The 26,711-nt window shown below is 37.4% G+C and overlaps 1 protein-coding gene and 1 long non-coding RNA gene across 2 annotated transcripts; both read left to right on the top strand.

Moving 5' to 3' along the window:
- PLRG1 (pleiotropic regulator 1) lies at positions 1–15,781 on the top strand. The gene is made up of 15 exons (XM_081136644.1): positions 1–147; positions 1,525–1,631; positions 2,670–2,812; positions 3,512–3,565; positions 4,509–4,599; positions 4,811–4,877; positions 6,071–6,172; positions 7,129–7,221; positions 9,721–9,870; positions 10,348–10,449; positions 10,952–11,054; positions 12,972–13,080; positions 14,002–14,141; positions 14,635–14,828; positions 15,519–15,781. The coding sequence occupies exons 1-15, from the start codon at positions 139–141 to the stop codon at positions 15,576–15,578; spliced, it is 1,524 nt and encodes a 507-aa protein (XP_080992770.1). The 5' UTR covers positions 1–138; the 3' UTR covers positions 15,579–15,781.
- On the top strand, positions 9,983–10,260 carry LOC308556890. The gene is made up of 2 exons (XR_013998772.1): positions 9,983–10,055; positions 10,115–10,260. It is a non-coding gene; the product is annotated as an uncharacterized lncRNA (long non-coding RNA).
- Positions 15,782–26,711: the final 10,930 nt, after the last annotated feature.

The following is a 26,711-nucleotide window of genomic DNA, read 5'->3' as shown; positions in this document are numbered from 1 at the left end:
AGAGCGCGTTGCGCGGAGCTACGTCACATCCGGCGTCAGGGCCCCAGGTTCCGGAAGAGGCTGCAGGGTTGTGGCGGCTGTTTCTGCGTTGATGTTTAGTTTCATTGCGGCCAGAGCGGCGAAATACACGGCAGCATCATGGTCGAGGTAAAGTGGCACTTGGGTGCCGAGGAGCAGTTGCTTTGGGGCACGTTTACGCGGGCGGGGGCGTGCGGCAGCGAGGGTGTTGGGAGTGCAGGGAGAGGAGAGGCGGCGGGGGGATGCTGTTTGGCCGAGGCCGGGTGTTTCTCAAGGTTTTCAGGGAGGTAGAGAGGCTGCCTGAGAGCACGGGTTGGAGGTTGCGTCCGGGCGGGAAGCCTGAAATAGTGCCTCCAGCCCTTATTTGACCCTTGGGCACTCGAGGTGGGCACTGTCTTCTGAGGTGGGGCTTCTGTCCATGTCCGACCGCTGGTCTTCGTCGCCTGCGGGGTAGTGTCCGCGATTGTGCCCTAAGAGAGTGGCGCCTTCTCTGGTGTCCACTTTGTCTCTTACTCCAGCTGTTCCCCAGGAAAGTGTGTCGTCCTTGGATGTTTGCATCATTCCCTAGCTTGAACAGCCATTCCGTTAGCAAGCCTTGTTTCTCTTTTCTCAGAACTATTTCTTGACTCTTGTCTGTACCCGCTGCCATCACCTTAATTCAGACCAACAGCATGTTTCACTTGGACAGGTGAATTAGCTCTCAGCTGGTCTCCTTGCTTCCATTTTTGTTACAACTGCCCCTCCCCCTCCATCAATATGTTTGAAAACATAAGTTGGCCCTGCTTTGCTTGCTTAAAACCCTTTGCTAGTCCCATGTTCTTAGAGCAAAAATACAGACTGTTAAAATGGCCTTTAAAAAACCTTACTGATCTCGACCTGGTCTACCCTTGCAACCTCATCCTGCATCACTACTCACCCTCTCACCCAGTATATACAACTATTCTGCAGTTCCTGGCATTATTTCCTTTACTGAACACCTTTGTACATAGCATTTTCCTCTCTGCCTGGATTATTTTTACCTCTTTTTTTGGTGCAAGGCTAACTTCCTTTCTGCTTAAATATCACCTAAGAGAGATCTTTCTTACTTTGCTAAGCCCTATCTCCATTTTCTCAGTCCCTTGTTTATTTCCTTCATAGTACAAAGTGTGGAGTTATTTTGCTTATTTTTATTTGTCTGTTTCCTCTTGAGCACAAGGACCATGAATGTCTTCATCATTCTGTTGTTAGCTTCTAGCACAATACCTGCTAGGCACATAATAGTAGCTCAGTAAATTTTTATTGAATAAATGACTAATCTTAAGCACCACTCTGTCTACTTGGGGCTCTCGCCAAAGAGGAGCTTCCTCCTTTTCTCTGAACTTGACTGCTATAGCTTGCTACGATTAGCTGTGATTAGTGGTACAAAGTTTTTTACATTTTTAAACATGTAATAACTACTTTGACTTCAATTTAGGTTTGATATGTGTAATTTGTAGCTAGACGTGTAATTGCACTCTTTCTTTCTAGGAGGTACAGAAACATTCTGTGCATACACTTGTGTTCAGGTCATTGAAGAGGACCCATGACATGTTTGTAGCTGATAATGGAAAACCTGTGCCTTTAGATGAAGAAAGGTATGTATAGTTTCTTTTTTAATTGTTAGACTATTTAAATTTCTAATATTGGGGAAGAGAGCAAGGAGGGGGAACCTGTAAAGTTTAGTGAGTGACACTAACAGACATAGGTTATCTGTTCAATAATGAGTGGTGTTAGGGTGTAATTTAAGCTGATTTAGCTTTTTGGGGTCTTGTACATTAACTAATTAATTGATTAGTTAATTGCACTTTACAGATACCGAGTAATTAGGAGAGTCCCTTATAGGTGTTATATTTTATAACCAATCACTTTGTATGTGCTTTTAGCTACTCTCAGAGCCTCACTGAGCTGAAACTGTACCTGGCCAATACATCTACTCCCATCTGTTCTTGTTAGTATGATGAAGGTTTTTGAGTGTTGGCATATTTTTGGTTCTACATCTCCAGCTCCAGTCTGGGTTTACATTATGTGCATTGTGGCCCTTTTGCCCTTTACCCTTCTTTTAAAATCTGCTTAATTCCTCAAACAAGCATTTATATTTAATTTGCAAAGTGGACTGTTTTTAATAGTACTATAATAGGTAGATTTAAAAAAAAAATGATTGAACTAATTAAGTACTTTGATTAGCTCTAACTAACCTTTTGCAATTTGTCCAGTAAAGGTTACTAGAAAACTTTCACTATATTTTTATACTTAGGCATTTGAAAGAAAATATATTAACATTGAGGTTTTTAAAAAAGATATATTAGTTTCTATACATTTTAAAATCAGTTAGACCCTTGATAACTCATCTGAAAGGTTTTACATTTATTGGTTAACAAACTACACTATTACTTAGACTTAATGGATGCTATGTGGTGGATTGTGAATAAAAGTGTGGAAATGAACTTGGAAATTTTGAGCTTTTTAAAGTGTGGTTTCACTTTAAAATCTTTATAGAAAATTTTTCTACATGATTAGGCAAACTTAAGCTATTTAAGTACTTGTTTCCTGGCTGTCTGTGAATGTGTTTATATTGGTGAATATATTTAAGGTACATAAAGATACATTCTTATGTTTATAACTTTTTAAAATAGTCACAAACGAAAAATGGCAATCAAGCTACGGAATGAGTATGGCCCTGTGTTGCATATGCCTACTTTGAAAGAAAATTTTAAAGAGAAGGGTCCTCAGAATGCATCAGATTCATATGGTCATAAACAATATCCTGCCAATCAAGGTGAGTATAGCATTGTCAGAAATGTCAGGACTTCTGTGTGAATTTTAAAAAGAGATAAATGAAATGTGTTATTAATACCCCAACTGGAAGGACTAACTTAAGCCAAACCCTCTTTAATACTTACACCAGTAGTATGTTAGATGCCTTGATTTCCCCATTGGAGTAGTGCGTGAGATTATTGGTTGGTGGATTTTTTCTATAGGAAATGAAAAAGTGGTAGTATAATGATGGCAGAAATTCTTAGTATATGGAGAAGGTCATGATGGAGATTAAAGGAAAAATTCCTAATACGTGGGGAGACCATCTATCTCTTTTTCAGAAAGATAACATTAAGTACTTAAATTGTAGTGACTAAAGATAATGCAAGATTCCTCAGGAAAACTGTTTGCTTAGAAGAAAAAGCAGAGTGGATTATTACTTTATTGAATGACTTCTCTACACACCCTGCTACAGAGTAAGTGCACAAGCACTCTTGACATCATGTTGGCAAATGGTCAAGGAAATCAGTATATACATGTTCTTTAGAAGTCAAAACAAAAATGACCAACTTACCTTATTTCTGAGGCTTGAGTTTAGTTGTGAAAATTTTAGAAATCTGATTGATAATATAACATTTAATTCATTAAAAGAGATGATACTAATAACATAAGATAAATTTTGCCATTGATGAATTTCACTCTTTCTCTTTCTCTCTTGAAGGACAAGAAGTTGAATATTTGGTAGCGGGTACACATCCCTATCCACCAGGACCTGGTAAGTGAGCTGCTTATGGGAAATGTGGTACTGTCACATGTGTTTCCATGAATGAGCTAATAATGTGATTCCCATAATCTATAAAGTACAAGATAAGCTATTGACATATATTTCCATGAATGAGTTGATAATATGATTCCCATAACCTATAAAAGGTAAACTCAATAGCCAGCCATCCAGGTATGGGTTTTTAGATGATAATGAACGAATGCTTAGTATCACAAGCATTCATTCAGCAAACATTCTTAAGTACCTATATTTTTTTAGGCACTGCTAGGAATTCAAAGACAGACTGCCCCAGACTAAGACAAGCTTGTTATTTGGAGATTTAGGCAGGCAGACATGTAAATATCACTAAGCTTATAAAAGTGATACTGTAAGCATTACTATAGAGGCAGATATGATAGAAATGTATACTGGGTGTGTGTGTGGAGGAACTGGCACATCAGTGGAGTAGCCAGTATAACAGGGTAGAGGATAAGAAGCATAGTATATCTAGGTTCTAGTAATTTTAGAGGACAGGTTTCACTATATTGAAAGTACAGGAAAATTAGTGCCTCTTATTGTAAGTATACATTTATTCTTCAAAGTATTCTGTTAGTATTTAGGAAACTTGCTTAATTTTTTTTATCTGAGGTTAACATCCCAAGATTATAGAAACTTAACTTTACTGTCTTGAACTTTGCTAATACCAAGCTGCTTGTGATTAAATTAAATTTGAGTTATATATTGTTAAGTGATATTTGTGGTAAAAAAGTAACAAAATACATGCAAAACATAATCAGTTTTTGAAATATCACCACCTGGAGCTAATCACCATTACCTTTTTGGAATGTTTTCCTCCAGTGTTTTATTTTAAATACATGCAACTGAAAACAAACATAGCTACTAAAAGGAATTTTTTTTAAATATTTATTTATTTATTTATTTTTTATTTTAACAGGGGTTGCTTTAACAGCAGATACTAAGATCCAAAGAATGCCAAGTGAGTCAGCTGCACAGTCCTTAGCTGTGGCATTACCTTCTCAGGCCAGGTATGAAATATGCTTCTCATTACAAAGATTTTGCAAGCATAGTTCACTGTTCACATTTTTTTCTCGTTTTTAAATTTGTTTCTTTATAATTATGTATTATGGGACATTTTTCTTTAGTCAGTGCTTACAAAAATTTAACATATAAAGTTCATTCTACAGAACATGTGACTGGAGGCATTAATTACTTAGAATGTGATGTTTTTTGCCTCAGGGTTGATGCAAGTCGAGGTGCACCTGCTGGAGGCTCTGATCGTTCACAGCCTGCAGGGATGACTTTGGTGAGTTTCTCTGTTAAATCACACTGCAGGTGCCTGCCTTTTGGAATATGTTGCCTTATTTCCCTTTATTCTAAGAGTTTTACCTTAAATATTAAAAAGAACCTTTTTTTGGAATTGTTAAATTTATTTTGATGGAGATAGTGTGATGTTGCGCTTTATTATCCACTATTAAAAATACAAGCAGTGTTACTCTGAAACCTGTATGTTTTAGATATGAAAGCCTTTTTTAAATTAAACTCTTAAGTTGATTTGTACCATTGAAGTTGATAAAAGTTTATCTGTAAGTAAATGGCAGCTACTATTATTGGTGGAAGTAGTTAGAGAAAGAATAAGTGAAAATACTCTGTCACTTGAAATAAGTGTAAGTTTTACTTCTTCAGCTTATGCAGTTGGTTTGACTTTGTGAAGAGAATACAGTTGTAGTCCTCCCACCACATTTCTTTTTTAGTCTCCATTTGCAGGTCTCTCTGCTCAGGCTTTCTGCCTCCTTAGGAGAAAGTAATGTAAGCTTCTTGAGGGTAGGAACTTTATGGGCTTAAGTATTTTTGGATAGATGGATAGGTGTAACAGTAGATTATATATTAGCTAGAATGCCTTTTAAAATAGTATTGAAATATTTGGAGGGAAGGTAAATAGAAGGACCTATCAGTCTCTCCATTGCAATATAAATCAGTGATGTTAAAATATGACAATGAAGGGCAATGGCATTAATTCACATACAGTCACTTAAATAATAATAGCTTAAATAGAGCATTTATTACTCTGTTAATCATAACTGTATGAGATAGGCACTGGTATTTCCATTTTTAAAATGAGGCATATAGGTTACATAATTTTTATCCAAGGTCAATCAGCTGTTAATTGGCAGAGCTGGGTTTTGAACTTATGCACAGTGATATGTGCTCTTAACTTTAATGTTCTGCCTCTCAGATTTTTAAATTGCTTTTTAAAATTAACATACAGAAAATGCAGTTTTTATTAGAAGTTTTAGACTCATTTTCTAATTATGCAAACATTTTTTAGCTGCCCTTTTCTCTTCATAGAAAGGAGGGGAAAAGCTTTCATAAATCCCCTCTTTGAATTTCCATTTTTGAGAAAACTTTCATAAATTTCCTCTTCCAATTTCCATTTTTGGTAACATGAAAACGTAAGTATGATATCTTTAATAATAATGTGACCTGTTCCACACCTAGGCTGTTATGGAGGGTGGCAATGCCAAGAACACTGCACTGATGGCTAAGAAGGCCCCGACAATGCCGAAACCCCAGTGGCACCCACCATGGAAACTCTACAGGGTGAGTGAATCTGTATATTATTCCACTACATGAAACGTGTTCACTGTCCAATTGACAAGAGCTGAGGACTAGAATGAGGAGGAAAAGGAGTGAATATGAGAACAGGTACGGTGATCTGAGGTTTGACGGGGGAAAGGACTTGGGCACTAGCTTAAAAGATATCTTGGGAAGGAGACTTGTATTTTGTATAAAATATTGATAGAAGGCCACTAAATGTAGAGAGCGGTTGAAATAAATTAAGACTCGTGCCTGAAGTATTTAATATGGAGGTCAAGGGGAAAAACAGTATGTTAGGACATTTCTTTGGCTCTACTGATTATCTTTTCAATTATAGTAAATTAAAGTGATTTCAAATGTACCAGATCTAAAATAAAATGTATATAGTAGAAAAAGTACAAAGTATGTTATATTTTACTTTTCAAATTATCATACAGTAAAACGGATTTTCTTTTGGTATACAGATCTAATACATTTTAATAACTATATAGATTTGGGTAACTACTACCACAGTCAGAATATAGAAGTTCTATTTTTTTATAGCCACACCCTTCCCCAACCCTGGCAACCATTTGTTTTCCATCACTATAGTTGTGTCTTCTTAACTGTGTCATATAAATGGAATCATTCAATATGTTCCTTTTGAGACTTTCTTTACTCAATCTAATGCCTTTGAGATTCATCCAAGGTGTTGCAAGTATTAATACATTCCTTTTTGTTGTTGAGTAGTATTCCATTGTATAGATATACCAGTTTGTGTATTCACTCGTGGATTGAAGGAAATTTAATAATTATCAGTCTAAAATCTAATTGTCAAAAATTCTTATAATCTTGTCATTTGAAGATGTTGGAGGACAATTTAAGCTTGAATTGAATAAACTTTAACTTACATGTAATGAGTTGAGATTGAATAACCTTTAACTTATGGGTCTGCCCATTCTACATTGTTTTAAATACAGGTGATCAGTGGGCATCTTGGCTGGGTTCGATGTATTGCTGTGGAACCTGGAAATCAGTGGTTTGTTACTGGATCTGCTGACAGAACTATAAAGGTAATAAGGAGGGAACTGCTTTGTGTTTGCCATGTACATTTAATCTGTTTTAAGTTACTTCCTCTGGTGGGAATGCTCTTTTGTTTTCTCTGATTTCATAGACCTGAGTATGGAGTAAAGCTTATTGTTTATACCAGTTAAAAGTTCCATCTGTTTGAAAAGTGGTATTTAAACAGTTTTTTTTCAAACAGAACATGCTGACTACCTATCACAGATTCCTTGATGCTTAAGTTTTTTCTTCTCTGGTTATAAAATTAAAGCATACTCATGTATAAAAAGTGTGGCAATGGCCTGGCCAGACGTGGCTCAGTGGTTGAGCAACGACCTAGGATCCAGGAGATCAGGGTTCAATTCCCGGTCAGGGCACATGCCCGGGGTTGCCAGCTCGATCCCCAGTGGGGGGCATGCAGGAGGCAGCCGATCAATGATTCTCTCCTCATTGATGTTTCTATCGCTCTCTCCCTCTCCTTTCCTCTCTCTGAAATCAATAAAGATATATTTTTTAAAAATTAAAAAAAAAAAAAAGTGGCAAGTATAGAGAAATATAAAAGAACATAGACCCATACGTAATCCCACCACTGACAGATATTCGAATGAATTTCTCCTTAGTGTTTATTTCTGTGCATATGTATCAGTGCATTTTCTTCTGAGTTTTTCCTGTGTATAAATATATCTCTTAAAAATCATGCTTGATAATGTAATTTTCATCCTTTTTTATACTTAACATATCAAAGGCATGTCTCTGAAAAATCTAACATCTTTTAAAATGGTTCCATGGTATTTTAGCACTTAGATTTTCTATTATATATTTTCCTATTGGACATTTTAGTTTCGTGACTTTTACTATCACAAGTAATGCTGTAATTAATCTTTGTGCCTAAAGCTTTTACTGTTTTTTTTAAAAAAAATTTAAATTTATTTATTGATTTCAGAGAGAGAGAAAAACATAAACTTGTTGTTCTACTTGTTATGCATTCATTGGTTGATTCTTGTATGTGCCCTGACGGGATTGAACCCCCAACCTTGGCGTATCAGGATGATGCTCCATCCAACTAAGCTACCCAGCCAGCGCCAGCTTTTTCTGTTTTTAAATTATTTTATTTTTGATTCTCAAAAACGGAATTAATGGGTCAAACATTTTTGAAGTTGGCACTCAAAGTGCAAATTATTTTCTAAAATCGTGAAATGATAGTGTATGAGAGGATTCTTTTCAGCCTAGTGATTGTGTACCTTTGAAAATTTCTACTTATAATCAGAAATGAGTATCTAATCTTACACAAACGGTTTATACAAAATTTCTAGTGAGGTCCAATATTTTGATATAAAGCTACTTTTAGGATTTTTAAATAAATTTTTTTTATTGAGTTGTAATTGGATATACAATATTAGGTAAGTTTCAGGTGTACAACATAATGATTCCCTGTTTGTATATATTTTGACCTGATCACCACAAAGTCTAGTTAACATCTGTCATGGTACATAGTTACAAATTTTTTTTTGTTATAATGAGAACTTTTAAGATCTACTCTTAGCAACTTTCAAATATGCAATGCAATATTATTAACTGTAGTTACCATTTGTACATTAATTACATCCCTGTAACTTATTAATTTATAACTGGAATTTTGTACCTTTTGATTCCCTTCACCCATTTTATCTGTCCTTCACGCTGGCTTCTGGCAACCACCCACCTGTTCTCTGTATCTATGAGCTTAGTTTTTCAGGTTTTTGTTTCTGTTTTAGATTCCGTATATAAGTGAGATTGTGTGCTATTTTTCTCTGACTTAATTTGTTTAGCATAATGCCCTCAAGGACAATCCATGTTGTCACAGATGGCAAGTTGTGTTTTTTTTAATGATTAAATAATCCATTGTATGTATATATGCCACATTCTCTTTATGTATGTAATCAATTAATGGACATTTAGGTTGTTTCCCTAGGGTTTTTTAAAAAATCTTCACCCGAGGATGTGCTTAGAGAGAGGAAGGGGGGGAGAGAGAGAGAGAGAGAAACATCGATGTGAGACAGAAACATCGATTAGTTGCCCTCAGTATGCACCCCGACCGGGGATCGAACCTGCAACCCAGGTATGTGCCCTGGTCAGGAATGGAACCAGGAACCTTACGGTGCACAGGACGACATTCAACCAACTGAGCCACTCCAGCCAGGCTCCATAGGGGTTTTTTAAGTTGCTGCCATCCTTGGCTAATTTAATACCATCACATTCATATTTTTGTTAATAATGATATCCTTTATATATTAAGAATATTAATCTTTTGTCCTCTGTTACAAATATTTTCCCAGTTTGAGCATGCCTTTTAATTCCATTTTCTTCCCTGCTTTTATTTTTGGTGGTGGTAGGGGGGTTATTTTGCAAATTAAAAGTTTTTTATGTGTTTGTATTTTTCACATTTTGGAGACTTAATTTTAACATCAGGATTTAAAAATTTTGTTTGGAATAATCAACAAGAAGAAAAATGAAATATTCTTTGATTGCAGATCTGGGATTTGGCTAGTGGCAAACTAAAACTTTCATTAACTGGGCACATTAGTACAGTTCGTGGTGTGATAGTAAGTGCAAGAAGCCCATACCTGTTCTCCTGTGGAGAAGACAAACAAGTCAAATGCTGGGATCTTGAATATAATAAGGTAAGCTTGGATGTAAGGATGTAAAACATTAAGATTCTCTGAGATCTGCTCCTACTGAAGTGGATCAGTGATGAAAATAGCCAAATCTGAGCATCAGAAGACCTTCCAGTCTACTTGATGCATGATCTCTATAGTTCTGGGAAGCAAAAGTATAAAGTAATGTAAAACAAAGTGTGTGTGTGTGTGTGTGTGTGTGTGTGTGTGTGTGTGTGTGTGTGTGTAAAGGTGATAGTGGATAACTGAGGACTTGCTGGTGGATGAATGAGATTTGGTGGGGGGGTTGAAACGTGTGTATGAAGAGCTGATCAATTCTGAGCAATGATGAAAAGGTTTGACTGCTGATCTTTGTAATTATGAAGGTTTCTACACTTGATCTGAGCTCAGAGTTGAGTTGAAACAAGCAAAAGAACCACATATAATGAGCCACTGTTTTTCTTTCTAATTATAGAAATTTTAACTTCACTGCTATGTTTGCAGGTTATAAGGCACTATCATGGACATCTGAGTGCAGTGTATGGTTTGGATTTGCATCCAACAATTGATGTGCTGGTAACCTGTAGTCGAGATTCAACTGCACGGGTAAATGGAATAGAGCTTGGTGTTTATCTATAAATGTACTGCATCTTATACTAGGCATATTTGATATTGGAGTCATATATTGTTCGATAGAGAATTAAAGATAGTTACTTTGACCCATCAATAATCTAGTCCCTCTGTTTCTTGACTTGTATGTTTTTACACCATCTTCAGTTCTGTGACCTCACCATGATTATTATTGGGAGTGCCTGCCCCTGAAATGTGACGCACTCACATTCTGTTCTGTCACTGCAGGTTTCATTCAGTAGTTCCATTATACCCATTCTTAGACTTTCAGTCTTCTAATCTTTTAGCTTTTTTCCCATCCACTGTAACCTGTCTACAACCCCCAGCCAGCTTCAAAATTATTATCTCTCACTTAAGGTTTTCATTATATTCAGGCATTGTTGTGTATTAAATTCCCAGCCTTGAATTCATTCAGTTACCTGCCTGAGTTATGAATACCTGTTCTCTTTGACAGTATGTCTATTGTGGTTTTTTATAGATTTGGGATGTGAGAACTAAAGCCAGTGTACACACATTATCTGGACATACAAATGCAGTTGCTACAGTGAGGTGTCAAGCTGCAGAACCACAAATTATTACTGGTACGATTGATACTTTAAAGTTTACCATGTATTCATATCAATACATTATTATTGTACATGTGTTTTTCATACTTACTATGACTTTGTTTTGTTTTGTTTTAAATTTTATTTTTGTTTAAAATATTACAGATGTCTGTTTTTCTCCCCAATGAACCACCCCGTTCCAATCTCCCTCCCCAGTTTCTCTCCCTACCATTGTCTGTGTCCTTGGGTTGTGCATATATGCATATAAATTCTTTGGTTACTCTCTCCCCCTCCACCCACCCGCCCTCCTCCATCCTTCTGACATTCGACTATGACTCACTTTGTATCGTGTATACAGTGTTCCTGTGTGTGTGCATTTGAAATTTATTATAATATTTCATTCTATTTTTAGGTCATACTTTTTACATATCATAGACTATGTCATACACAGTATTATGTACTGTTTGAATGAAAAATGGTGATGTTAGATAAATTAAGCGTTATTTCATAGTATTAGAATTTCTGGTCTAGAAAATTAAAGTTAGAAAATAAGATATCCTGACACCAATAACCTTTATTATTATTTTTTTAAAATATACCTTTATTGATTTCAGAGAGAGGAAGGGAGAGGGAGAGAGATCGAAACTTCAATGATGAGAGAGTCATTCATTAGCTGCCTCCTGCATGCCCCCAATTGGGGATCGAGCCTAAAACCCACCCGGGCATGTGCCCTGACCAGGAATTGAACCTCCATCTTTTGGATCATAGGTCAGTGCTCAACCACTGAGCCACGCCAGCTGGGCCACCAATAACCTGTAGAACAGGTTTGAGTGTTGTTTTACTTAAAATAAGGTTAATAACAATGGATCTTTACACTGAGACTAGAAAATAATTCTGTGCTGTAAAGTGGTACCTCAGTTTTCGAACATCTCTGTTGATGAACATTTCGGTTTCCGAGCGCTGTAAACCTGGAAGGAAATGCTTCGGTTTTCGAACACGCCTTGGAAGTGGAACACGCTCCATGGCTTCCGCTGAGGGCAAGATCCTGAGGCCCAGCTGTTGGCTGTGGATCCCTTGGTTTTTGAATGTTTCAGAACTCAAATGGTCTTCCGGAATGGATTACATTTGAAAACCGAGGGACCACTGTATTTTATTAACCAAAAAATCATTTGAATTTTATCCTACTTCTCCACTAGGGGTAACATCGTGTATTTGTTTTGTTTGTTATTGGCATTTGTTTAAGCTGTTCAGCTGACAGCGCATCGAGCATGTATTACATTTTTCAGTGTTGTTAGTCCTCACCCCAGGATATTTCCATTGATTTTTTTAGATAAAGTGGATGGGGGGGGAGGAGAAACATCGATGTGAGAAAGACACATCGATTAGTTGCCTTCCACATGTGCCCTGACAGGGGCCGGGGTTGAATCTGCAGCCCAGGTACATTCCCTTGCCCGGGAATCTAACCCGCAACCCTTCTGTACATGGGCCAGTGCTCTCCACTGAGCCACACTGGCCAGGGCTACATTTTTTTAAGAGTTGAATTTAAAACCTGCCCAAGCCCTAGCCTGTTTTCTCAGTGGTTAGAGCTTCGGCCCACAGACTGAAAGGTCCCAGGTTCAATTCCAGTCAAGGTCATGTACCTTGCTTGCTTGCAGTCTCCATCCCCAGCAACCAATCTGTGTCTCTCTCTTGCATTGATAATTCTCTCTCTCTTTCTCCCTCTCTCTCCCTTCCACTCTCTGAAAAGCAATGAAAAAAATATCCTCGGGTGAGAATTAAAAAATAATAATAATAAAACCAACCTAAAATTTTGGAAATACAAAGCAACTAGCCAAGAGTTGGTATGACTTTCATTTAGAATTTATGTGTCTGTGGGAGAACACTTCGTATTTTATTATGGTTTTGCATTCTTTTTCCTAATCTATGTTTTGGGGATGTATATTTTTGTTACAGGAAGCCATGACACTACAATACGATTATGGGATTTAGTGGCTGGAAAAACAAGAGTCACATTAACAAATCACAAAAAATCAGTCAGGGCTGTGGTGTTACATCCAAGACAGTAAGTGTGTTTTCCTAATTAGTTTCTCCTCTTTAGTTTTGGTGTCGTACAGAAATACCAGCATTAGTACTACTTTGGTAGTCATTTAGACACTCATTTACAGGCCATTTCCCTTTGTAGTATTTTGCTTCATGCCCTGTATAAAATGAAAGTTTTCTACATGGTAAACAGTGATAATATCAAATGAAACAATATAAATAAATCATATTTAAAAGCTGCATGCCAAAATAGAAGCTAAAAGTAGCTAGATTTAATGTTTTGGATACGTGTTGTTTATTGTACACTAAGATATACATAGAATAGTTTAATTCTTAAGGGGGAAGCTAATGTACATGGGGAAAAAAGTACAAACTATGAACATTATAGTTGGGGTATCCAAAGAGGTGGAGCGTAATATCCTAAGCTATTGTTTGTTATATCACATCACCCTGACCTTTTTCTTGTCATACTCATGTCTTTTCTCCCCCCCTCCCCTTACCCTCTTCCCTCTCTCCTCCTTTTTTCCTTTCCCTATCTCACTCTCTCCCTTTCTCTCTTTCTCTTGCCTTCTGTTTATTTCCTTTAGTTGTCCTCTTGTCCCCCACACTCCTCCCAAATAGTTGCATAGACTCTTGCCCTTTATGTGAATTTAGGGGTTTGGGTTTGCATATTTATTGCTGTAGCTCAATATAGAACATGGGTAAATGAGAGGAGAATAAAACATTAATCTAGGCCTTAAAATACATTTAAAATAATTTGAAACTCTGATTTAACTTGGAACAAATGTCTTGATATTTTTACCTCTTTGTATGACAGTAACATTTGGCTAAAACTCCATAGATCCCTGAATACATATGCTAAATACAACTATAATAAGCGTCTTTAAATCTACCATTTTATTTTACTTGGTTTACTTTGTTACTGTTTTTAATCTTATTTCAGTTACACATTTGCATCTGGTTCTCCAGATAACATAAAACAGTGGAAATTCCCTGATGGAAGTTTCATTCAAAATCTTTCTGGACATAATGCTATTATTAATACATTGACAGTAAATTCTGATGGAGTGCTCGTATCTGGAGGTAAAAGAAGATTTTTATGATAAATGTATTTTAATCTGTTACTGTGTCTTTTAGTGAATGAGTAAACATTGTCAAATTTCTAAGCCATCACACCTAAGTATATAGCAAATTTCGTAATTAATGTGTATTTGAATGTTTATATGTATGTTTATGCTTATTTATAATTCATGTAACATTTCATAGTTCAGCCTTCTTTGAGTTCCCATATGATAAATCTAAGTTTGGGATTTATGCTGGGAATCGCCTAAAATTTGGTTGTGTATTCTGGAATTGTATGTCATTTTGTGGTGCTTTTTGAGATCTATAATAAATTTTGAATTTAGCACAGATGAAAGTGGACAAACCAATATTAAGAGAAGCCTGACTGCCTGTGTCTTATGTATCTTTATAACTGTAGTTATTGTCATGGTGCTTGGCTAATAGTTCGTGCTTAATGCTTGCCAAGCTGAATTGTTGAAGGGATGCCAAGTTTAACTGGATTGTTTCCTTTAAGCTGACAATGGAACCATGCATCTTTGGGACTGGAGAACTGGCTACAATTTCCAGAGAGTTCATGCAGCTGTGCAGCCTGGGTCTTTGGACAGTGAATCAGGAATATTTGCTTGTGCTTTTGATCAGTCTGAAAGTCGGTTACTAACGGCTGAAGCTGATAAAACCATTAAAGTGTATAGAGAGGATGATACAGCGGTAAGTTCTCCGTTTCACATACATATTAAAGTAATTCAGCTGTTCCAATTTTTTTTCCTCTCTCATTGGAGCATTTTATTTATTTTTAATATTCAGAATTTTTTTAAAAATTAAATTTATTGGGGTGACAGTGGTTAATATGAACATATAGGTTTCGGATGTGGGTTTCTATATTGCAAGATCTGTATATTGCACTGTGTGCCCACCACCCAGTCATATCTTCTCCTGTCACTGTATATCTTTATAGTATTAAAGTATTTATCATCTTGAATAGTGTCTGCTCATAGCTTTCTGCATTGGTTTCATTGATGCCAGTGAATCTGTAGATTGTTTTAATTTTATTCCAACTTTTCTTACTACAGTTACTGGGAAAATGTTGCAATAAGAACAATAGCAAATAAGTAGATTGTTATGCAAAGAATTCTAAAGTTACCAGCTTTGGAGTTACTAGAATATCTACTGTATTTGAGATAAAAAACCATAGACTGAATTTGTAGTGAACCCACTCATCCTTCATTAGATTCAAGTAACACTGAAAGTTTGTCAACTATTCCTAAAATTGTTAAATAACTTAAATATATAATGCCAAGTAATATAATGTAGAATTGATAATTATTTTTGTTAGAAAGGAAGTTGTTAAATACGAAGCAAGCTAATACTTTGCTTTCTTATTTACTTTTCTATTTTTAGACAGAAGAAACTCATCCAGTCAGCTGGAAGCCAGAAATTATCAAGAGAAAGAGATTTTAATGTGGCATTCTCTTCATGGCATTTTTTTTTTAGCTTGGTGTTGATGAGGGGATATCCAGTCATTTTGTGCTCTGGCTAGGATTGTAAAGCAGAAACTCACATGCTCGAATCATTGCTGCTTCATATTTTACAATAAAATGTGCTGTCTCCCCCCATGTTTTTATTTCTAAAATAAACAATTTGAGATCCTATGAAGATGCAAATAGCAAGTATATGCCAGTTTGTTGAGTATAACTATTCTAAATTCTAAAGATAGAATATTTTGTCCATTTTATTAAAAGACACCTTTTTTAAAAAACTTACCAAATTGCCTGATATAACAAGACTTGTTTTGAGGGGAGCATTTGGTGGTGTTTTTTTTTATTTTTAATTGTTTAAAACCTGATAATTTGGGATTAAAGGATTTGAAGTCTTAATTTAACTTATACATTGATTCCACAGACAGTTTTCGAGTGCTTGTTCTGCAGAGTTCTGCACTAAATACTCTTCAGGAAATAGACAAATAAGATGTATCTGTCCTCCAAGACTTCTGGTTTTGTAACTTATTATGGGATGCTCTAATAGAGGTTCAAGGGAAAAGCTGGGGTAGCGCAGAGGAAAAGACTATTTTTCCTGGGAGGATTGTGGAAAACTTCATCGAGTAAGTAGTAGTTGAGCAGAACCTTGAGAGGGCAGAGAAGGAAGGGTATTCTAAGAGACATAAAGTAAACGAAGCCAACCAGACATGTGACAGTGTGTGTTGTGTTCTGGGGGAAAGTATTGTATACTGCATTTGAGTGAGTACATCTGGTTGGTGGTGGGGAAGGCTCAGGTTTGAATTTGGATTTTATTCCACAAACAGTAGGATTCCAGTATAGGTGTCAAAACCTGGAGAACTAACTGGAGATACCAGTAGAGTATTTGAAGCTGTAGTAACGGCTGTAGTCTTTTATGAAGACTTTACAGGAAAGTGTTATGAAGTTTCTAATACCTGTGCCTCTTTCTGGTAAATACGAGTTTTGTAAACCCTGTCCTTAGGATCTGGACTCCCCATCAGTCAAGAAGATTTGTTAAACTTCACTTTCTGTAGTTAGAAAACAGTTACAAAAATAATTGGCTTAACATTTTTTTCAAATTAAAAATTACACCATAATTTTGGATAAGCATTTCCAAATTATGCCTGTTCCATCTTGCGTGCTGCAGGTGGGAGTGTGATTATTACAACCTTTAGGTGGATAGTTTTCTGGAATATACTGAAAAGGCTTGAACTCCTTAGCTAACTCTTTTTTGGAAATGAACTTACTAGGAAGCTGCTTAGTAGGAATAATCCGACAAGTGTACAGAAGTTTATCGCATCTCTGTTCTTAAATAGTTAAAACTAGTCCAGATGTCCGTTTGATAAGGGACTGGTTTGGTAGATTATGGTACCTTCGTGCAACTAATTTATTTCAATTAAGAGTGAGGAATGCCTCTGGACTACTAAGATACCCAAACCTTACATTTATATAAAAAAAAAGTGCAAGCATTTTTTGTTGAAATAACTTGTTTATGCTCTAGAAGATAATGGAGAAATGGCACCACATTATCATCAGTGGTTTTGTGAGGGAGTGGGATTACGAGAGAACTGTCACGACCAGCTTTATATATTTCTATAATGTTTTAGTTTTCTACAAAATACAGTGCATGTATTTTGTAAACTTAAATTTTTAAAAAACACCCTACACTTGCATCCCTGACATTTTAATACGGCTTCTAACAAGAAAAAGTCAAAAATGTGACTTACGGTATGCTATCCCTAAAGGCCAAGAAGAAATTACTAGTACAGGGAGGTGAGAAAGAGCCCCCATTATTCTGCTAGCAAAGCTTCAACTATGGCGTTTGGCACACTATCAAATTCTGAATAGCATTTCAGAAGTCATTTCCCTTCTTCATGCTGTCCCCTATTATCGTGTTCTTGAATCCTCTTGCAAACAGTTATATGTGGTCGTGAATCCCATGAAAATTTAAGCAGAATTTTATGCACGTGCCCTTCTGTTCCCCAACCCAAGTTAAGCCCAGATCTCTTACTGTGCCTATGCCTTAAATACACTCAAGCTGTAAAATGTGACCAGGGAAAAACAGCTGTGCTACTGGACTCCTTGACTTATGAGCACTGACTTCAAGTGCGCCCTCAGGAATGACCACACGCATTGCCATAGTGGTGGCCTCTGCCTCGGCTAAGGAGGAGCTGCCCTGGGAGCCACTTCTCCAAGGGTACAATTGTTGCCTAACATTCTTGTCTACTCAAGGCCTTTGCACTTTTCACTATAAATTCCCTTTTTACCAAATCTCAACAAATATGTTTTATTTAAATATGTACTTAATATGTATTTAAATAAATATGCTTGTCTTTCAAGAAAAGCCAACCCTAATGTTCCCTTCTAAGTACGTAGGCATTTTCTGTTCCATTCAGAATACTAGAAAGTTTTCATAACCTCACCTCTGATTTCCTCACTTCCCATTCTCTTAACTGACTCCAATCCAAAAATAATCAGAACAAATGTGTTAAACATCTTTAGAAAAAGAAAAAATAGAAGAAACTGAAAGTATGAGGGAATTAATAGGAAATAAATCAATGAAATTAAAAAGGAAATATACACTTAGTAAATAAACCAATGTTGACTTTTTGGTACAAAAATCTAGATAAAAATAATTAAAAAATTCATAAATGTCCTAATAAAAATGATAAAGGGAAGAGAAGGAGACAATCCTGTCCAATTCTATGCCATTATTTTTAAAAAGCTAAAATGATTAATTTTAAATTCTATGACTGATTCTAGAAGATACAGAAAACCTAAACAGACTAATTACCATAGAAGAGTTGTCAAGGAATTAACTTCTGTCACCACCCACAGATATCACCAAGCTCATAGAGCTTCAGAATGGGATTCTAATTTCAATGCATTTTAAATTTTTCTAGGACCTAGATAAGAAGGAAAGCATTCACGTATTTTAAAATGTAACAGCCAAATCCAAAACACAAAAAAGGAAATTATGATTTCATCTTGCTTATGAATGTCGATGCAGAAGTTATTAAAGTCAAATCAAGTAGCACATACCCAAGCAAAGTTTATTGTAAGTGCAAAGATGGTTTATTATTAGGAAATTATAATTTACCATATTGGTTTATATAAATAGGAAAATCATGAGCAGGATGTAACTGGAAAAGCCAATTGGTAAAAAAGCCTAGGAAATGATGGTTTTTTGACCTTCAGCCACACAGCATTACAAAGGAGAGGATAGAAGACTAGGCTGGGGCTGACAGGCAAATAACCAGCAATCTCTTACATAAGAATGATGTAGGATTTTAGCTTAAGATGCAAATACAAGGATGCTTTTTGGTTAATTTCTTTTTATACACATTTTTGGTTGCCTCTTTTGGCGCTCAGACATTTTGAGTGTTTTTTTCTATGATAACTGGAATATGAGATGTCAAAAAACAAGTGCCACACTAGAGGTCCACATGGAAATAGCATAGGGGTGCTGAAGACGATGTGTTCATTCGGACCTGGGGCCCTGCAGAAGCTTTACAGAACCAGTGGCATTAGAATGAAACTTACATGATGAAAGAAGACAGGGGAAAGCATCCCCAGGAGAACAATGAGATTAAAACCAGAGGAGAAAGCGTGAGGTGTTCTGAGAACAGCCAAGGTTTGGTGCAGTTGAGTAGAAAATATGATGTATGGGTTCAGGGTGGGGAATGAGTCCAGTCATGTGGGAATAGCATCCTGTTGGAGGAGGGACTTGAATATTGAGCTCAGAATTTGGCTTCTATTCTGCCAAATAATGACTAGGCAATGGGAAATCATTCAAGGACCCTGGAACCAAGGAAAAAGATCTAGACCAAGTGTATTTGAGGCCAGATTAATGGATGGCATTTCTCAGACATATAGAGCAGTGGCTCTTCACCTTGTGGAACCCATGGCCCCTACTGACCAACAAACATTCACAAACACCTACCCTGGGGAATCTTTATGACACTATAACTTACTGCTTTGGTCTGCTTACCTCAGCCAAATCCGAATTTGTCAAACTTTCTTTTTCTAGTATTCTGGAAATAATTTTTCTTTTTTTATACAAGATATGTAATTTCAAAAATGGATTGTCACATTATATTACTACATTCATAAACTATTGAGGGAAATGTAAATTGCCGAAGATATTTTGTGAACAATTTGGCAGTGCACATTACATTTTATTCATCAATGCATTTTTTTAAAAAAATTTTTTAGCACCTGGAACAGTATCTGACACATAGTAGGTACTCAATATATTTGTTAGGTAATTGAAGTCAGATATTCTAAGTAACTGGGAAATTGGGAGAGTCATTTTCCAGTGATCTGGTTTTATTTTATTTTATTTTATTACTTTTGTAATAAAAGTAAATTGAATGAATTATTAAACAATGAAGGATTGAAAATAATTTTAATGAAGATAATTTATACTTTTATGAATTTAAAATGTAATTAACAGTTAACACTTAGCAGACGCATAGATTTAGATTAGAAGATACTTTGGTGACATTAAGTTGAATTTAGAATGTGTGAGTTGCAATCTCACAGCATTTCCAATGCTAAGGTTTTCAAGAAGTGGACTTCTGGACAATTTTCTTATTTGAACAAATTATACCCTCTACTGCCCTTCTGGTACGATTTATGGTTTAAAGATCCCACAGTGACTCAAAATCGTTTGAGATTTTACCTCTGATGTCATGTTATAGTTTCTACTTTTCTGAGGCATTTAACTCTGAAGTCTTGAAACAATGTTAGTCAATATGGTGGTATGTGCTATATTCTTGTTTAATTTCTCTCTTGAATTCAGAAAATCAAATAAGTGGGGATGTTCTGAAGGTCAGCAGTAAAAACATTTTCTTTGTCAGGATGCAGAACTGTGTTTCCTGTAACCTGACACTGAGTTCAAAAGCCCCCTGGGGATAAACATCTTTTCCCTTGTGGCTTCATCATAAACTGGTTTTACCAAAGGCAAGGGCTGAGGTGCTTTTCAGCAGCATTTCTTTATAGCTGTCATTTGTGGTGATAAAAAGTAGCAACTGGAACTGGAATAAAAATCACCCAGAGAAAAGCAGTATTTGGTTGTCTCTGGCATTTTAAAAATAATACTTATGAATTTCTTTGAACTTTCAGACAAATAAGTTTCCACCATCAGCAACACCCTGATCAAGTCAGATATTCTAAGCAACTGGGAAATTGGGAGAATCACACTATCTTTTCTTCTGATCAGATGGCTCCAGCTCTAGGGGAAGAGAAGGCGGTGTTCAGAGCTCAGCCTGCAGCGCTGCCCACCCTAGTGTGACTCTTGGTCCTACACTGATTGACAGGTGCAGCGTGTCTGCTGGCAAGTTACTAAACTTTTCTGGTCTGTTTCCTAACTGGTAAAAGTGGGCTAATAATAGTACTAAACCCACAGAGTTGTTGTACCTATTAAAGAGAAAAGTGGTCATAACAGGACCTGGCAAACACTAAACACTATGAGTATTAACTATTATTTCCCTGGATGCATTGACTTCCATCATTCTTAGTTGCTGCTGCTTTTAAGTCCTTTATAACTGCCTAAAATATGTTACAGTTTCTTCACTTGCACTTCTAGCTAGAGTTGGTAAATTATTTCTACACTCTAGGGCATTGATCTCTCTCAAGGTCATTGAAAAAGCAGCTTTTTTTGTTTACCTGCAAATCAAGATGTCCCTGGACAACACTCCTCCACAGTCTTGGAAGAAGTGACTAAACTTCCCTTGCAAACATGTGTAACTGATGTTTAATTGTTTAATTTAGAAAATAGTAATGGAAAATTATTTACTTGGTTATTTATGATAAAACAGGCGAATTTCCCCCACTCTTCAGCCTTCTAATGGGTATGTGCCTGTGCATTCAATTCACCAACTCCCTTTCAAAAAATTTTCAAAGACCCATAGAGACTGTGAGTTAATATCCCATAGCCGTTCTCTTCTCCTTTCTCAGTAAGAGAAGCCTTATTTGGGGGGAGGGGAGGGTGGTAAAATTTTAGCTACATGTCTCAGACTTTGTTGTAGCTATGTGTGGCCATGTTGATTAAAAGTTGTTGATTCAGCCTGGCCGGGCGTGGCTCAGCGGTCGAGCATCGACCTAGGATCCAGTAGATCGTGGTTTGATCCCCGGTCAGGGCACTTGCCCAGGTTGCGGGCTCGATCCCCAGTCGGGGGCGTGCAGGAGGCAGCCGATCAAGGACTCTCTCATCATTAGATGTTCAACTCTCCCTCTCCCTTCCTCTCTTTGAAATCAATAAAGATATATTAAAAAAAAAAAAAAATTGTTGACTCAGCTGGGAGGTCTGAATTTTGCACCCTTCTGTCAACAATCTAATGTGATACTTGGAAGCCACCATCTTGGAACAAGAGATGACCGTGAGAATGGAAGCCAGAGCTAGGATAACGCAGCAGCAGGACGGGGGCCTGGGGTCTTCATGATCTCAGTGCTGCTCCCCCAGCCTGGACTGCTCTCCTCTAAACTTCCATTATAGGACAGAGAAGTAAACGCCTATCTTCCTTAAGCTACTGCTACTTTAGGTTTTCTGTTATAGATAGTTACATGGAATCATAACAGATATAGGGACCTGTGATATAGTGGATCTCCATCTGGGCCAGTTCCAGCAGGAACTCATCAAAGTCTCAGGGCAGGGCGAGGGCCAGGGTCAGGGCGAGGGCGAGGGCCAGGGCGAGGGCCAGGGCCAGGGCGAGGGCCAGGGCGAGGGCCAGGGCCAGGGCCAGGGCGAGGGCCAGGGCGAGGGCGAGGGCCAGGGCCAGGGCGAGGGCCAGGGCCAGGGCGAGGGCGAGGTCCAGGGCCAGGGCGAGGGCCAGGGCCAGGGCCAGGGCCAGGGCCAGGGCGAGGGCCAGGGCCAGGGCCAGGGCGAGGGCCAGGGCGAGGGCCAGGGCCAGGGCGAGGGCCAGGGCGAGGGCCAGAGCCAGGGCCAGAGCGAGGGCCAGGGGATGGGTCTTTTGTTGAATGACCAGTGATCAAACTGCAGGCGGCAGTGAGAGGAAGCTGTGCCAGGGCCGAGGTGAGCTCAGAGGAATGGCGGGCTGGTCCCGCGGCGCTGGCTGGCTTCCTCACGCTGCCAAGGGCTGCAGCAGGTATTTGGGTGCAAGGTTATTGACTCTGTTCTAGTCCCCTCAGTGCTTCTCCTTTAAATCTGAAAATGTTTGTTTGGGAGTTAACAATAATAACAGTATAAATAGCTTCTTTCTCCTTGAATTAATACTCTAACAATCTTAATTCTCCTCTGGGCAATATGATCGCCTCTGACCGATGGGTAGAAAGCTCAGGAAGCAGGGGAGAGGAAAGCATGAGGATTAATATTATGATATTACCTCACTACGAGTACCTGCCACCAGTATTTTCCCAACACCGTGGTATTATGAAAACAAAATTTGCTCAAGCAAATCACAATCAGTGTAGTTTCTGTTTATTTTAAAAAATACTAACAAAAGAAAAAAAATTCCATCAAACCTCCTAAGAAGTATTATCCTATATTGAGCATGCCTATTTTAAGAGAACACTCTTAAAAGGAGAACCTATGAATATAATAGCTTTTGTCGAAAAGTGAGTATGACATTGTCAACATTTAGTAGATTGCTTTATAAATGACAACCAGCTATTTTGGTATAAAGCTTTGCTTGTCTACCATCCTTCTGGAAGCTATTTGTAATCACACTGCTTCCAGTACCTTTGGTGGCATTGCAAGTGAATGAAAGTTTTGTTTTTAATACAGAGTTAATTGTAGAACTTTCTAGTTCATTCGTATAGGGTGTGCAGCTGGCAGTGCATTGCCATCAACCCTTTACATTGGGAATGCTGCAAGAGCAAAAGCTGGAGAGGGTCCATGATGTGATGGGGAGACCACGACAGCTGCAGGTAAGGAGAATGGAGCGAAAGATCTCAAATACTAATGCGATTGGGAGCATTTGTGAGGAAAAAGGGGCAAGATTCCATGAATGAGACTGTGACCAGGTGAAAGTACCAGAGTTCACTTCCACCGGGATCAGAGCACCACCCCTCTTTGTTCTGCACTGGTGCTTGACAAATTTGATATTCAACTATTATCAACAAGAGTTCAAAATACCAGTAGAGAGAGCTATAGGCATGTACCCCAGATGCACTGAAAGTAGATGTTTTCTTTATTCCTGGTTCCTAGCTATGGCAAGTTATCTATCTTATTTTAAGAAGATACTAGAACTTTGCATGAGTCATTCATTCATTCAGCAAACATTTATTGGCATGTTATTCTTCTCTCCTTTCAGCAAAGATGTGACTTTTCTCTGTTTTTATTTCTTTTATTTCCAGTCCTGATGAGAGCTTGAGTGGAATCCTGGGTGTCTGGGAATTCTCCTGTTACAAGGAGTGCCAAGCCTTCTGTAGAGGCTTCCTGCAGTAACAGGCCTTTCACTACCTGGAAGGAATTTGGCATTGTCCATTTGCTTCTAAGTTTTATTTCTTCTTTTCACATTCTGAGAATCTGAACCTCTCTGATGAGCCTACTTTTAAAATAAATCATACAAGAGAGTATAATTATTTTTAAAAACCTTGATAATCACTGTTTCCTTAAGGGTCATTCATTCACCTGTTTTGTCACTTAGATAAAACCCAAGAGAACACCCATTGTGATTTTCAAAATCATTTTGAAATAATGGAAACCCTGCCCAACCCTTTAAAGAAAAGAGCTTGCTTTAATAGATTTTGAGGGGTATCCTAGCAACCACTCCAGAGTGAAATTTATTAATTTCTCAGAGAATTTGCACTAAATCCATGAAGGGACACTTCAATTTTAGCTTCTTAGAACTATTATTTTCTACATTGTTCCAAGAATTGGATATTCTTAGATATCTTCACTCTTGAGATTTATTTTAATGACAAAAAAATATTTGATGTTATCCTGCTTAGGTTTGCTCCTTTAGTGGCAGCAGATTCTATCAAATGATAGATGGATAGATAGATGATGATAGATAGATAGATAGATAGATAGATAGATAGATAGATAGATAGATAGATATAATGTTTTAAAATTGTTTAAGCAGCCTAATGCAAAAATATATTCTATGCAAAAATAGAATATATGTTTGTGGGTTTTGGTTTTACTTCTGTATGTGCAAAATACAAGGCAAAACCTTCTTGATCCTAAGGAAATATTGACAAAAGCTGAGTCTTGGAAAGCACGTTCATACTTGCTAATCTTGGTTTTCCTGGATGCTATAAATGGGAGATTTATTTGGCTATGTTTTCAGATAGTAGTTGTTTTCAAATTGATGATGTTTTTTAAAAAGAATTCTGAATGCAAATTAAAATAGAAATTTCTCCCAGGTGTGTAGACAAGTCAAGCATAAAAGACAGTTGGAACTGAGCACACATTTTGCAAGCAGGATTCAGAATTTGAACAGGCTATTAAAATTAAAGAGTGTTAACAGTGCAGCTCTGGATAACCAGGGAATAATGCCTGCAGAGTAGAATTAGATGCGTGAGCAAGACTTATTCTCATCTTTTTGCTATCTAGAAAAGCTGTATGAAATTATAGTATGCATTGGGTCTATGTGGATTTAGAATCCATGTATTGTTTGACACAGCAGTCATGTGGTGTTGCCTTGGTACCTATGTGGATGTGTGTATGAGGACATAGACGTCTACCAGCAGAGACTGATTTTAATCAGCCTTATGATAATATAGTTATAGGGAGAGAATTTCCATAATCTAGCAGACTTACTAATAATGCTTCCGTAATGTGTTCTAGTGAATTAAGCACTTAGAAGTCAATATATACAATGAGAGCCTTCTCCTGGAAAAATACCCATTAACAGAGTTGGAATTTACAGCAAATACTTTTTCTTTTAAAATATTTTAGTGTTCACTAAAGGTTCATTGATTTCACCATACTAAGTATTCTTTATGAAATTTAAGAATAGTCTGAATTATTTAAAATTTCATTCTTTGAGCTTTTTTTTTTTTTTTGGAGGTATGTTAACATTGCCATAGCTTTTACATTCTTTATGTTTTTAATTTTTCATCCATTTTTTAACGACATTTCTAAAGATCAGTAATTCTTGAACTTTTGATGTTTAGCACATAGAATCCTGCTTTGTTTTCCTTTCCTTTTGGTTTTCTGGGGGGAACTGGGTATTTTGTTGATAATGTAACAAGGCGACAGTGGCAGGAGGTGCCCACACCTTGGAGGTGGAAGATGTGGAAACCCAGCCACTTCCCATATGGTCCTTCTTTGTTTTCTTTCATCCACAACTCCCTCAGCATCCATTCTCCAAATCATCTTAGCTGGGTAATTTAAGAATCCCCTAGACTAAGAAGGCTTTTCAAGGCAAAACTATCTTATTGTTCAAACAGCACACTTGAATTCCTGTCGCCTCAGGCCACCTCCAGTTTACTACTCACAGAACAGCAACTGAGTAGCTATGGTACGGCGGAGTCTGCGCCACATCATTGCTGTAAAATGGCTATTTGGAACTCAGGAAGCACTTTCCCCAAAACTGCCATTTTTTATCTAGTTTCCTAGGTCAGTCAGTAAAAGCCCAGGGAACCTGGACCAGCTTAACCACTGCTTAATCCTTCCCCTCCAATCTTTTGTTAAAAAATAAAAAAGGCCTGGCAGGTGTGGCTCAGTGGCTGAGCATCGACCTATGAACCAGGAGGTCATGATTCTATTCCGGGTCCGGGCACATGCCAGGGTTTTGGCCCATCCCCAGTAGGGGGCATGCACGAGGCAGCCGATCAATGACTCATCATTGATGTTTCTCTTTCTCCCTCTCCCTTCCTCTCTGAAATCAATAAAAACATATTAAAAAAAAAAAAAAAGTCCTGGCATGCTGACTTTCTTTCTGTATATATTTACAACAATCTCAAGAAATCAGATCCTTATACAGGTGAGTTTTAAGCCACTCTTTGCAGATTTAATTGAGATAACTAAAGGGAGACAGAGGTGGCAAAAACCAGGCAGAGGGTGAACTTCAGCCTCAGGAGCCTCCTGTTGGGGCAAACAGGAGGAAGACTGGGGCAGAATGCCAGCATGAGGGACAGAAGCAAAGATGGACGCAAACACTTGCTGAGTGAAAATTTTAGAAAT

The sequence above is a fragment of the Miniopterus schreibersii genome, assembly GCF_964146895.1.
Source record: "Miniopterus schreibersii genome assembly, chromosome: 4".
In the NCBI taxonomy this organism is placed as follows: Eukaryota; Metazoa; Chordata; class Mammalia; order Chiroptera; family Miniopteridae; genus Miniopterus; species Miniopterus schreibersii.
Note: the sequence above shows the minus strand (reverse complement) of the source record. Positions and strands in the feature narration are given on the sequence as shown.

Excerpts from the sequence above, each read along its gene's own strand:
- PLRG1 (XM_081136644.1), top strand. Across the intron at positions 4,600-4,810 it reads GCATTACCTTCTCAGGCCAG|GGTTGATGCAAGTCGAGGTG; the intron begins GTATGAAATATG and ends TTTTTGCCTCAG. Across the intron at positions 6,173-7,128 it reads CACCATGGAAACTCTACAGG|GTGATCAGTGGGCATCTTGG; the intron begins GTGAGTGAATCT and ends TTTTAAATACAG.